The sequence below is a fragment of the Chelon labrosus genome (genome assembly GCF_963514085.1).
Source record: "Chelon labrosus genome assembly, chromosome: 22".
NCBI lineage: Eukaryota > Metazoa > Chordata > Actinopteri > Mugiliformes > Mugilidae > Chelon > Chelon labrosus.
In genome coordinates, this window is record NC_140355.1 from 1,066,110 (window position 1) to 1,077,759 (window position 11,650).

The 11,650-nt window shown below is 42.4% G+C and overlaps 2 protein-coding genes across 2 annotated transcripts; both read right to left on the reverse strand.

Annotated features, from left to right (window-relative positions):
* Positions 1-341: 341 nt before the first annotated feature.
* On the reverse strand, positions 342-4,736 carry zdhhc12b (zDHHC palmitoyltransferase 12b). Its single transcript, XM_084571730.1, has 5 exons — positions 4,139-4,736; positions 3,764-3,903; positions 2,910-3,002; positions 747-913; positions 342-658 (listed from the first exon to the last, which is right to left on the reverse strand). The coding sequence occupies exons 1-5, from the start codon at positions 4,254-4,256 to the stop codon at positions 343-345; spliced, it is 834 nt and encodes a 277-aa protein (XP_084427856.1). The 5' UTR covers positions 4,257-4,736; the 3' UTR covers position 342.
* Positions 4,737-5,344: 608 nt separating this feature from the next.
* uap1l1 (UDP-N-acetylglucosamine pyrophosphorylase 1 like 1) lies at positions 5,345-10,571 on the reverse strand. Its single transcript, XM_084572874.1, has 9 exons — positions 9,922-10,571; positions 9,231-9,435; positions 8,596-8,771; positions 8,349-8,521; positions 7,905-8,098; positions 7,035-7,175; positions 6,734-6,907; positions 5,899-5,965; positions 5,345-5,744 (listed from the first exon to the last, which is right to left on the reverse strand). The coding sequence occupies exons 1-9, from the start codon at positions 10,199-10,201 to the stop codon at positions 5,658-5,660; spliced, it is 1,497 nt and encodes a 498-aa protein (XP_084429000.1). The 5' UTR covers positions 10,202-10,571; the 3' UTR covers positions 5,345-5,657.
* Positions 10,572-11,650: the final 1,079 nt, after the last annotated feature.

The following is an 11,650-nucleotide window of genomic DNA, read 5'->3' on the forward strand; positions in this document are numbered from 1 at the left end:
GACCCACAGGTCTTGTGGTTCACCTTGTGCTGTTCTTCATGTTTTTTTTTTAGTTGTTCCTTGTGTGTGTGTCTGTGTCAGGCTGCATCCTGCTGGGGATGGCTGCTGCCATCAAGGAGTGTCATTGCTATGGGGTGGGGGTGCCTGGTCTGGTCTAGGTGGGTGCTACATGTCTAAGGAACATCCACATGAATGCCAGGTCCAAAAGTTTCCCAGCAGAACACTGTATTGTCACAAGATGGTCAATGTTTACTTCTCCTGTCAGTGGTTTTAATGTTGTGGCTGATCAGTGTAGGTGATCCACAAGACGGATAGGTTGTTCATGAGAGAAACCCATGTGTTCTAAACCTGGTCGCTGCCCTCCCTGAAATACACCTGCTCCCACACCACTGTGCCCCACACGCAAAAGAATCCCCACAGGTTGTGGAAGGTTCCGCGGTCAAAGGGGTTTTCATCAGCACCGCAGTGTTTGAGGTAGGAGATGCGGTGGCGTGACATGAACTCCCACGTGGTAGTGTTAAGAGAAACCAGGTAGAGGTGGGAGCCAAGCAGGAGCAGCACAATGAGCGAGAGAAGGGCTACCAACACAGCCACTGCCAGCAGCATGCCGTTAGTGCGCAGCCACAGCTGCCAGATGGGCGCATAGCTGAAACCCGTCCTGAGGTGACACAAACAGGAGAGCAGCAGGCTGTAAGGGCTTTGCAGCTGCAGCAATGATCTGCTATGACCGTAGGTGTCATACTCACCAGGCGATGTGCAGCCCCCAAAGCAGCACCAACAGCTGGACGGCCAGGTAGAGCACAAACCAGCGGTGGTTCCTCTCACCAACACAGTTCTCAATCCAGGGGCAGTGGTGGTCGTAACGGCGGACACAGTGCTGACATGTCTGGCAGTGCTTTGATCTCATTGGCTGCTGCTTGGAAAAAGGTCATTTTATTTAAAGAAGTCATGAACACAAATCTGCATTAAAATATGTATCAGTTTCACAAAGGAAAAGATAAAAAATAAACATGAACATGGGACAACATGAACTAGAAGTATTTCTAACTACATCGCTGATGATCACTCATGTCCTGTCCTGCTGTATTTAACAATAATTACTGCTGATTCAGTTAAACTAAGGAGCAGGAAGTAGTGATGAGTTCTGCAGAAATCAACACTCCATGATGAGGTGCTCATCTTCCTAGCTGCAACAACCCTATTTTTAGTTAAGAGGTGTAAAACATCTCCCATCTGTAATATTATAATATTAGAAGTGATTAGTAGCGACTAGCGTACAGAGAATACAAGAATGTTGAAAAGACTTTTTCAAGCTTACATGTTGTTTTAGTCGAGCATAAAAACTGTTAGAACTATAACTATTATACTAAATATACAGAGTGCAACAACAACATGGGCATTGTGTATTGGAAAGCGAAAATATAACACATACAGTCGGTCCCTGCATTAAGCAGCACACTGAGCCCTGACTGCTTAAACAAGCCCTGCTCCTGTATCATATGATGTTCACTAGAGGTAGTGTGGGTGTATAACATAGATCTGTGCTGCCTGCCGGCCCATCTGATATTCTATACCACTGAGTGATCCTACAAGTACTGTAGAACTTGAAGTGTCACGTTTTAGCCTGAGAGCTACACCAACACCACAGAGACGACAAATTGTCTGCGAGCAGACAGAAGCCGTATTTGTTTCCCTCAGTTCTTCCTTTGTTACGCTGAATGTTCTCACTGATCACCAAAAGAATGGTTCCTGTGAGAGGAGCAAACGAGCGAGTAGACCGTGGGTTTATTCAAAACATCCTCCTACAAAGAGACCGACTGAAGCCGTGGAGCTTTCTACCTGTTGTATTCAAATGATAAGAACGTCAGCTGCTTTGAACCGTGTTTTTATATGATTTGAGTCTGTACTGGGGCTGCTGCTGAATGAGACCAACATTTTAATATGCACCATAAGGATACTTCTAAGCAACACATTCATTTAACTGTAGTCGGATTTTAAATGGTCACAATGACACATCTACACATTTTTGTTTAACAAGTACACACTGGGAACAGCCCAGGGTTCAGCGTCTTGATTAAGGACCCCATGGCATTTTGTCCATATGCTGGGAAACAAACTGCTACCCCTCAGGTTTGTGGACAACCTGCCCTACCTACTGAGAACGGATTTGATTTCATCTCACCTACTGAGCCCTAATGACATTATAAGCCTATTCACACAGACTGTAATATTGCTCCAGCTTTCTTTCCTGCAGCAGCTATGTCTGCAATAACCTTTTCTTTTCTTTTCTTTTCTGGTTTCACTAATTTCTCTGCAGAACATAGTCAAAGTCTGCTCAAAAATCATTGAGCAACCTATTCCAACTCTTACTGCCGTATGTAATCAGCAAGCTGTTTCCTGAGTTTGAGTGGCTCCCCTCAGAACACAGACTTGGGTGTCCGGGCTGCAGGGCACAGAGAAGGAAGGTGACCTTCTAAAATGCACACTGAACACTGAACAACTTGTAGGCACTGATGCAGCTATACAAATCCACACATTTGAACAATTATTAAGATTTTTTCAAAGTAAACAATTAAAAAACTTTTTTTTAATGTTTTATTTTAATGCACACTATATTGAAGCACTTTATAAATTATTTCGCATTATTGTATGCCGTACTGTGTGTGCTGTTTTTATTGCTTGTGATTATGTCTGTTTTAGCTACATATGCTCTTTTAAATTTCTCCTTGGGGACAAATAAAGTGAACTGAATTGAAATGAACTCTAACCTGCTGAAAATGGATACAGTTCAGATCATTTTATTTACTGATAAAAGTTCAAGTCTTTTTTTGAATGTTTTTTGAAGGCAACACTATGGTCACGTTGCAACATTCTAAAATCATGTACACAACATGCGGTGGGCAGCGTACCTGCAGCAGACAGTGACCACAGCGACGCAGTCGCAAGGATTTGGTGGTGGGTGGGATTATGTCCTGTTGCTCCTCAGTCACTCCCAACGTGAACTGGGACAACAAAGGAGACAAACAACCAAGTCACTGAAGTGTTATCATGACCCTTCTTCCACACAGCTGTTTCAATGTTGAGCTCAGAATATTACTAACAATACATACTGCACATAAAGAGAAACAAGCCACTTTTGGTGGTAGATTACACATGGCACTTGGCACTGGTATTTGAATGTGTGTGTGCTTGTGTGAGCAGATGCGTAGATGTGTCACTGTGAACGTAAAGCACTTTGAGTACCTACAAGTACTTAACTGCAAATCATTCTGTACTTGTTTTCTACTTCTTTTTCTACTCGTGCCCCACAACTATTCACAGGTAAATATATTTTTTCACCACACTGCTGTTGTTTATTAAAGCCGCTTTGCAGATTCACATTGTGGCTAAAATTATAGAGCAGTTCCAACAAGTTACCCAACAGCTATAAAGAAATTAGAATTTGACCCTTGTGTATCAGCAACATCAAGGTGAAGCATTCATTAATTTTTCTGCAATCAGCTGTCAGCTTGATAACAAACACTTTACACATACTTGATGTTAATGCAGGTCTTTTAGTTTTACTTTCAAGAGAGACAGCACCTGCACTGCAACACAACACATCTGCAATGTCATAAAGAAGCGATAAGAGGCGGTATCAGCTGAAATCAGTCTCCCTGCCCAGTCATAACACTGTAACTGCTTTCAGCTTTCACACCCAATAACGTAACAAAGAATAATGACATGAGTAATGACAAAAACACACATTATGTTCATGGATCACCTGCAAGTCGGTGTCATCAGACAAGATGAATCCTGGGTCCATCAGAGAAACTGCGAAGTAGAGCAGCACTGAGACCAGGACCAGGAGGACGAAGAGCACAGGTTGGACCAGCTGGCCTGTCTCCTCCTGTTTTCTCAGCTCTTTAAGCAAAACACATGGGGCAGTGCTTTAATACGTACACACTTAAGCCCTGCTAAGTAAAGCCCACACACTCAGACATCACATCTATGAACAATATACTGCAAATGTCAATCTAGACGTCAGATATGACACTGCTACTGTGGTTACACTAACAATTAGACTAAATTATATTATATACATTAGATAGATAGATAGATAGATAGATGCTATCATGTAGAAATGTGACAGACTTACCTGTATCATGGAGGAAGAGTATTAGCGTTATGACCCAAGTCAGAATGACATGAGCTGTCCTTACCAGAAACCCTGAGCCAAAAACATTTTTGAACATGGTCCTAGCATAATAGAGCATCCATCGCAATGTGCAGATGGACCAGGATGTTGAGGCTCACGGGACTGGGTGGCAGGACAGTCCGCGGTGAGTTAGCTACTCGCTAGCTTCTGATAAAATGATATCTGACCAAACAGATACTGTTCAGCTGATAGAACAGTAACGTAAGCTAACGAACTAACAGCGATGTCGTCAGAGAATTAACGGTTATGTTACTGCGAACAGCTGCGCGAGCCTCCGGCGTTCAGCTATTACTTTCGCGTGACTGAACGAAACGCTGAATTAAATATAGGTCAAAACAGAATATCTGACTTTAGGCTTATTGTACATGACACGACAGCAACAAAGAGACCCCGCAGTTACACGGCAATACAAACGGTCCGCTTCGTTTTAATGGATTTGTTTTTTGTTGTCATTGCTTCGCAAAGTCATCCGTGATTGGCCAGCGTCGGTCACGTGGTAGTCTAAAATAGGGTGGCCGGGAGGGACATGAAGACTATCCCGAAACGCTACACTGTAGGCTGTAGTGGTGTCTGTTTACATCACATCTGACCTCTGAACTGCGGTCGCCTGAAAGGAGAGGACCATTTTAGAGGCACACAGTAAAACACAAGACATCCATTTATACACAAGCCTTTCAAACACATTCAATAACATAATCATCATTATTATATATAAATGTGATTTAACAAGTGTGTTAAAAAGATATTAAGCTATAGCACATAGATAATATAGATGATATAAATTTAGTAAGGATTTCCAAAGTATCATTAGCATGTCTGACAGCTAAAGGATTTAAATGAGCTTCTTTATTATTATTATTATTATTATTATTATTATAATTATTTAAATTAAAAGTCATGTATCATGAGAAGAAAAACATTTTTCATAATAGCCTGTTTGGGTTCACTACCTTTCCAAAGGAAGCAGCTCATATTTATTGTGTAAGGTGCATATATGAAGAGTCTTCAGACCAAAATGTACACAAGTCTTCCTAATTTAGCACTTATGTTCTACTAGGAGTATGCCTCAAAACATCTCAGTTACACCCTGTTAATTTAGGAAATGTTAAAGTTACAGAGTTAGTATCATAGAAAGTCGAAAGAATCAGAAATGTAGATTTTTATTTTATATTTGTTTATTTGTTGTAAATCAAAAAACAGTTTTATATAAATTCTCATTGCAACTCCCTTATTTGTTTTCAACTGATTACATCACAGTGTAGCTTCAAGGGACAATGTGAGATGCATGAAATGGCAGTCTGATATGATTACAATCACATACAGTTCAACAATTCATTGAAACAAGTTTGCATTCTCAGGCTGAAACTATTGAAATGCATCCATCCAGGTTGGCCACCTCTGATGTGTTCTCCAAAGATGGAATGTCTGCAGCCGTCACACCCTCTAAGTCAGAGAAATCCTACTGAGCCTGCAGCTCCTTGGCCTTTTTTTCGTCGAGATAGTAGGGAGTTTTTAGTGTCCTCCCTTTCAGCAGCTGCTCCAGGCCCTAGAGGAGGAAATGAGATGGAGCTAGTTTAAAACATAAACATATACAAAACATTATCTTGTTTATGTCTTGTCCACAACTGATCTTAAATGCAAACAAGAACATTGCACTGTAGCTTTCACTAGTTCAACACACTCCACGTTTGTGCTCTCACCTCTCCAAAGTATGAGACCAGTGGTGTAATCTCACATTGTGCTGGGTGAGTATCCCCTGCTGACACACTGTCAAAAATAAACAACAACACACTTTTAGATTTCAAGGATGGCTTCTGATTTTTTCCACTTCACCTCCTTGTACAGAATAACCATGTGTATAACTGCACTTCTGCTGCAAGATTCTAAAGACTAACTTTGGAAGACACCTTGTGCATTGGTCTTAACTCAGAATACAGAATACTTGATTAGTTGTATATTTGAATTTTGAAACTACTTGTACTACTTTTCAGGGGCACTCCAAATCTTTTTGCAAGATCACGCCGTATCAAAATGTATTCATATGTTGTGCTATTTGCTTCACTTCAGTTCCCTTCGATTCACTTCAGTGTGACAAAAACAAAACTAATTGGATAGATTTTGACGGATTCATTTAAAAACCATCTAAAGGCATAACATGCATCTATTAGACCAGACCCATGGCACAATTTAAAATAAACATTCAATTGTTTTTTTTTTTGTTTCCCCATAAACTTACAGCTACTTTGTGAAGAATGTTACTCACCAACAGTGTATTAATAACACCAGTTGGTACAAAAGTATAAACTTTCCAAAGCCTCAAGTGACTGCTCACTCTTGACAACAGGAAACATTTTCATCATGTCAGCTGTTTGGCATCTGCAAAATGTGGCTTTCAGCCTTTATGCTAAGCTTACTGGCTGCTTGATTTAGCCCTTAACTCTTGACAAGTGTTCTGTATATTTTGATTATATATTAGCTAAAGCAGATATAATCTGCAATATATATAATGCAATATATAGGAATATTTCCTCTGACCTGGCTGTATTCCCATGTTCATCCAGCAGCGTGGCTCCAGCAGATGTGGCCCAGCGGCAGTGCTGAGCCAGCAATGAGTTTCTGGCCGTGGTTGGACTGTCGGTGGCTGCTCCATCTGCATTTTTGAGTGGGGAGAACTCATCCTCCCTCACAACCTCAAATACAACAAAGTTCCTTGCAAAGACAGGTAGTAAATGTTTTAACTAACTGTAGACATACGATGTCATGGCCTATTGTCAGTCCACGTGCAGTAAGTAAATCAACTCATGCAGAGCTAAACACACTATATAACAATCCACACCTTGAGAATGGGAAGACATCAAAAACAAATTTCTCCATCTTTATGCCATTCGGTTTGGTGGGTCTGACTTGATTGCCACATGCGTCCACATACGGCACTTTCTTGAGGGCAACGTGCTGTTTCAATTGGCCCTCAAATTTCCTGCAAGATGAAAAGAGTGAAAGTTAGTTTAAAGGAAATTGTGTAATAGTACGATAGGTCTCCCTTGTGCCTCCAAAACAGTTGTGACTCATCAGAGAATGGACATGGTCCTTCTGAGGTTGTCCTGTGGTGCCTGGCAACAGAATGTTGTTAGTGGGGGCCTTTGGGTCCTATGGGTTGAGGGGAAGGGCCTCTGTGGATCATCCCACAGATACTTGATCAGTTCGGGATCTAGTGAATTTGGAGGCCAGGTCAACACCTTGTGCTGTTCTTCATGTTTTTTGAATTGTTCCTAAAGCATTTCTGTGTGTGTGTCTGTGTCCCGTTGTGGATGGCTGCTGCCATCAAGGAGTGTCATAGCTGCTGTTACAACATTCTACTGTGCCCCAACTTATGTCGGTGTCTATTTGCATGCAGAGTACATAACTGAGATATGCTCTCACGTGCTGGCTGGGACCAATGTGGAGAAGCATTTTAATGCTATATGTGACCACAGGTACTTAAAGTTGGCCACTTTCATCAGATTGTACTGGGAGACATGATTCTTTACTATAAATGAGCTACAATATTTTCTACCATCTCACAAAATGATGCGCAAAATATCAACACCCATGTGCTATTAAATGAACTCTAAATGGTCAATCAATTCTTGTGTCGTATTTATGTACTCCCATGGACTCTCAGTGGTCTCTTTCACTCAAATCTGTCTGATAATGTGCTGCCTCTTACTCTGCCACATCCTGCAGGAAGGTCCGAGTAAAAAAGTGATTGCAGATGTTTCCAGCACTGTACACCAACTCCCCTCCAGGTCCTCGGAGTTCAGCCGTCTCTGGACGGATCTCACTGTACTCCACCACCTGAGAGACACCTCGCACTCGGCAAACCACGCCCACTGGCTCAGCAGGGTACGCCTTTTCCACTACCTGACACAGGTGAGAGAAGAGGACGAAATAGGAGACATGATTAGGACAGCTAGTGTAGCCAATCTGCTCTAAGAACTCTATAGATATTTATATATTTTTAATATAAACATTGGACAATGTAACATCATACTGTACATATGAGTAAAATATGAAAATAACATAATTACTACAGGAAGGGCCTCCTTTTATAAATGAATTAAAAGATTCAGCCACCCCCACTTCCCAAGAAATGTAACTTGGAAAACTCCACCTTGGCCCCGCAGTCAGCCCCTTTGCTCACACAGAAGCCAATAAACACAGGGTCTGCCATCTTGACCAGGATGTTGTCCACACAGTACACATGCAGGTACTCCACTCCCCTCTTCTTCATGTCCTCCAGTACCTTATTGTCCAACAATGCCTTGTACAGACCTCCATTGCCATCTGGAATCAAACTATTGGTGATTTCACTCATATTTGTGCAGTGAGGTCAGCTGAAAGACCTTATATGCACCTACCTGGGGCCATCGCTATCTTCCCTTTGCCCTGCAGGATGACTTTTCCATTAAAGGTCACTGCTGGGATCATCCTTTGCTCGAACATAATTATGTTTGATGGCTCTAGACCAAAGTAGTTTTTCTCCTCAAAGAACTTCTCAGTGGGAGCCAGAGTAAACTCACTGGTCATTATGTACCTGAGGAGTTGCAATAACACAGACAAGTACAGACAGGTTTAAAATGTAAAAGTTAGACCAAGGTTACTCATAGTGCCCAACACATCATGGTTTTAGAAATCAACATTTCTTAAAGGTCATTAATGGTCAATGAACAATCTTACATGAACAGTAAATATCACTGACTGTGTAGATTCTGCAAACTCATTATGATTTTTGGCCAGTAAATGTACTTTTTTTTTCACTCCCCCTGCACTCACTGATGTTGTATTCAGCTTAGGACAGTCAGTGCAAGATTTTGTAGCTTCAATAACAGCTTCAACACAACACAACTTTCGTGGCCAAACCAATAACTCTGATTTTACACACCGTTCCATATGCCTTGTCTTCAGTAAACGTACAGACACAAAGACTGACTGCAACGTCGCCTCATGTTGCCTGCCATAACTTGGTGTGTCACAGCCTTACGCCTACACTTACCATGGAATGGTGCATTTAGAGCCATGCTTCCTGTCTGCAATCTCCTGGACCTTGCGAATGCGCTCTGCTTGGATCTGATATAAGGTTTTGCCACTTGGAAGGGCAACGCTGTACATTCCTTTGGGGTACTGAACACCAAGACGAGTCCCCTGACCACCGGCCAAAAGCAGAACTCCAACCCGATTCTTTGATATGTGCCCCAGGCCTGTGAGGACAGAGTGGTACTATGAGCAGAAGTTGGATGCGTGGGAAGGAGCTACCACAGTATTGTGGTACTGAGCAGTAGAGGAGTCTGAACACGTACACGTTTGTCATCCTGCAACTGTGGGCTTAAATTCAAATATGTCTGCAAGATGTCTTCAGTGTTTATGCATTCATGGGCCATTTCTAGGGTTGAATCCACTAAAGTTTAGCAGGTGTGCAGACATTTTTAATTTCTAATTACAAATCATCATGTCTAAGATGCTAAGATTTTACCTCTAGGCCATTTCTTTTATAAAAAGATTGATGCTTTATGGTTTAGCCAACCAACTGACTGCCAAAGAGCATTAATAAAGAAGAGCATGAAGAACATACATGAAGTCAGATCTCACACTCACTGTAGTTCAGAGCCTGGTACCTTCTCCTCCTTACCTTCCCCTAGTGGCTACTTCCGGATTACATGTTTGCCTCTACTAAAGCGGACATTCACCTTCATTTTCCCACTCAGCGAGAGAGTTTCTGTCACTTTTCCTGACGCTGCCGATGAATTCCGGAGGGACCGGCTCTATGTGCTGGTCCAGGCTGTCGGGGGGGGAGGCTGCAGCCTTGGCGGCTCCTTCACAGTGGTCCTTTAGCCCCTTCAGGTCCAGCTGGGCCAGCTCCAGGAGGAAAGCGTCCCTCTCCTCCTCGCTCAGCTCCGGCCAGAACTGCAGGACGTGGCTCTGGCCGGCGCTCTCTAAACCCTGCTTCACTTGCTCCAACGAAGCCATTCTGGGTCTCAGCAGCGAAGCTAAACGCGGAGCAGGACATTCAGTTTCGTCCTACTTCCCTTCTTCTCTGAGCGGGCAGCAGGAGCGTGAAGGCTGGTAGGAAATGAAAAACAGTGTGTCATGAGCAACTCGTGACTGAAGCTCACGGATCCAGACAGGGATCCTGCGGTGAGAGGTTGACATATAAAGCAGGATATAGCTCCCTTATGCTGATAAACGTTTAGAGAAGTCACCGGATGCGTACAGACTACAGTCAGCAGTCATGAGTCCAGACGATGCCACAAGTTCAGGACACTATAGATCAGCTGACTGCACCACGTGACTATGCTACCAGTCTCCTGCTGCACACAACATACCTGTGATCAGAGCTAAACGTTTATTTACTCTGTCCTTAACAACAGGTAACCCTGAATATTCCCTTTGGCTCAGTTTGGGTCACCTCTCGCACAGCTATAGCTTTTCCCTCACCCAGTTAAAATTCAATTTTCCAATCTGCTGTAATTTAAACCTCAAAATGGAAAAAGTCATTTCATACTAATGTTGGTTTGAACAGACTGGGCAGCCCTCTTGAACCTGTGGAGGCGGTGGGTGAATGTGGTGGAAACACAGACTTCTCGTGACAGACTTCTCAAACTCCGTCACCACTGTCCTATAAAAAATACACACTGACATGTTTCACAGTTTCACAGTCTCAAGATTCCCTAAAACCACCACTTTCCATCATCATCAAATTTCATACTAAAAGAATGACGTTTAGGGTATTTTTACTGCTGTCAAATGTCAAAACGGGTCAGATTTGACCTGAACAGTACGTAAAGGTTTATACAAAATTAGGGGCACTTTTAAAGTATTCTGGAGCACCCGCTGGACAGGATGAGGAGACAACCACCCCCTCAGCCCCCCAAGTATCCTCACAGTCACAAATCGCGCTGCTGAGGGTGAGCCTCTGTCTAGAGACCCTGCTGACAATTCAGAATTCAGACAGAACTGGTTTGCAGAGGACCAACCACGGTATCACTCAGCTTTACTTCCCCTCAAAATGACAGTGATGGACGAATATACCACCACTAGTATTTCACGAGGACAATGGTGAGCGGTGAAAAAACCTCTGATATATATCATATGACAATGTTATTGATGACTTTGCAGCAAGGAATGCAAGAAAGGTCAAGATGTGCAGTTATATTGGTTGGTTCTTGATAGAGGTTTAATTATGAAAACCAGTTTTAATGGAACTGTACAGACTGTGTATGGATGTGTAAAATAAGAGCCAGGAGTGAGCCTCAAAAGTAATTTTTTTGTTGGTCTCTTACAATAAGTATAAAATAAAACTCTTCAGGAATCTATATCAAGGTCTAATTACCTGCATTATTGATTACTGAATTGGTAAGACATTAAACTTATTAATTATAAACTGCACACATGCATGAAAACATCTTCGGAGTATAT

Coding starts and splice junctions, on each gene's coding strand:
- zdhhc12b (XM_084571730.1), bottom strand. CDS start 4,256: ATGCTCTATTATGCTAGGACCATGTTCAAAAATGTTTTTGGCTCAGGG. Junction 3,904..4,138: donor ACTCTTCCTCCATGATACAG/GTAAGTCTGTCA, acceptor TTTTGCTTAAAG/AGCTGAGAAAACAGGAGGAG. Junction 659..746: donor TGGGGGCTGCACATCGCCTG/GTGAGTATGACA, acceptor GTGTCACCTCAG/GACGGGTTTCAGCTATGCGC.
- uap1l1 (XM_084572874.1), bottom strand. CDS start 10,201: ATGGCTTCGTTGGAGCAAGTGAAGCAGGGTTTAGAGAGCGCCGGCCAG. Junction 8,522..8,595: donor GAAGATAGCGATGGCCCCAG/GTAGGTGCATAT, acceptor GTTTGATTCCAG/ATGGCAATGGAGGTCTGTAC. Junction 5,966..6,733: donor GAACATGGGAATACAGCCAG/GTCAGAGGAAAT, acceptor TATTTTTGACAG/TGTGTCAGCAGGGGATACTC.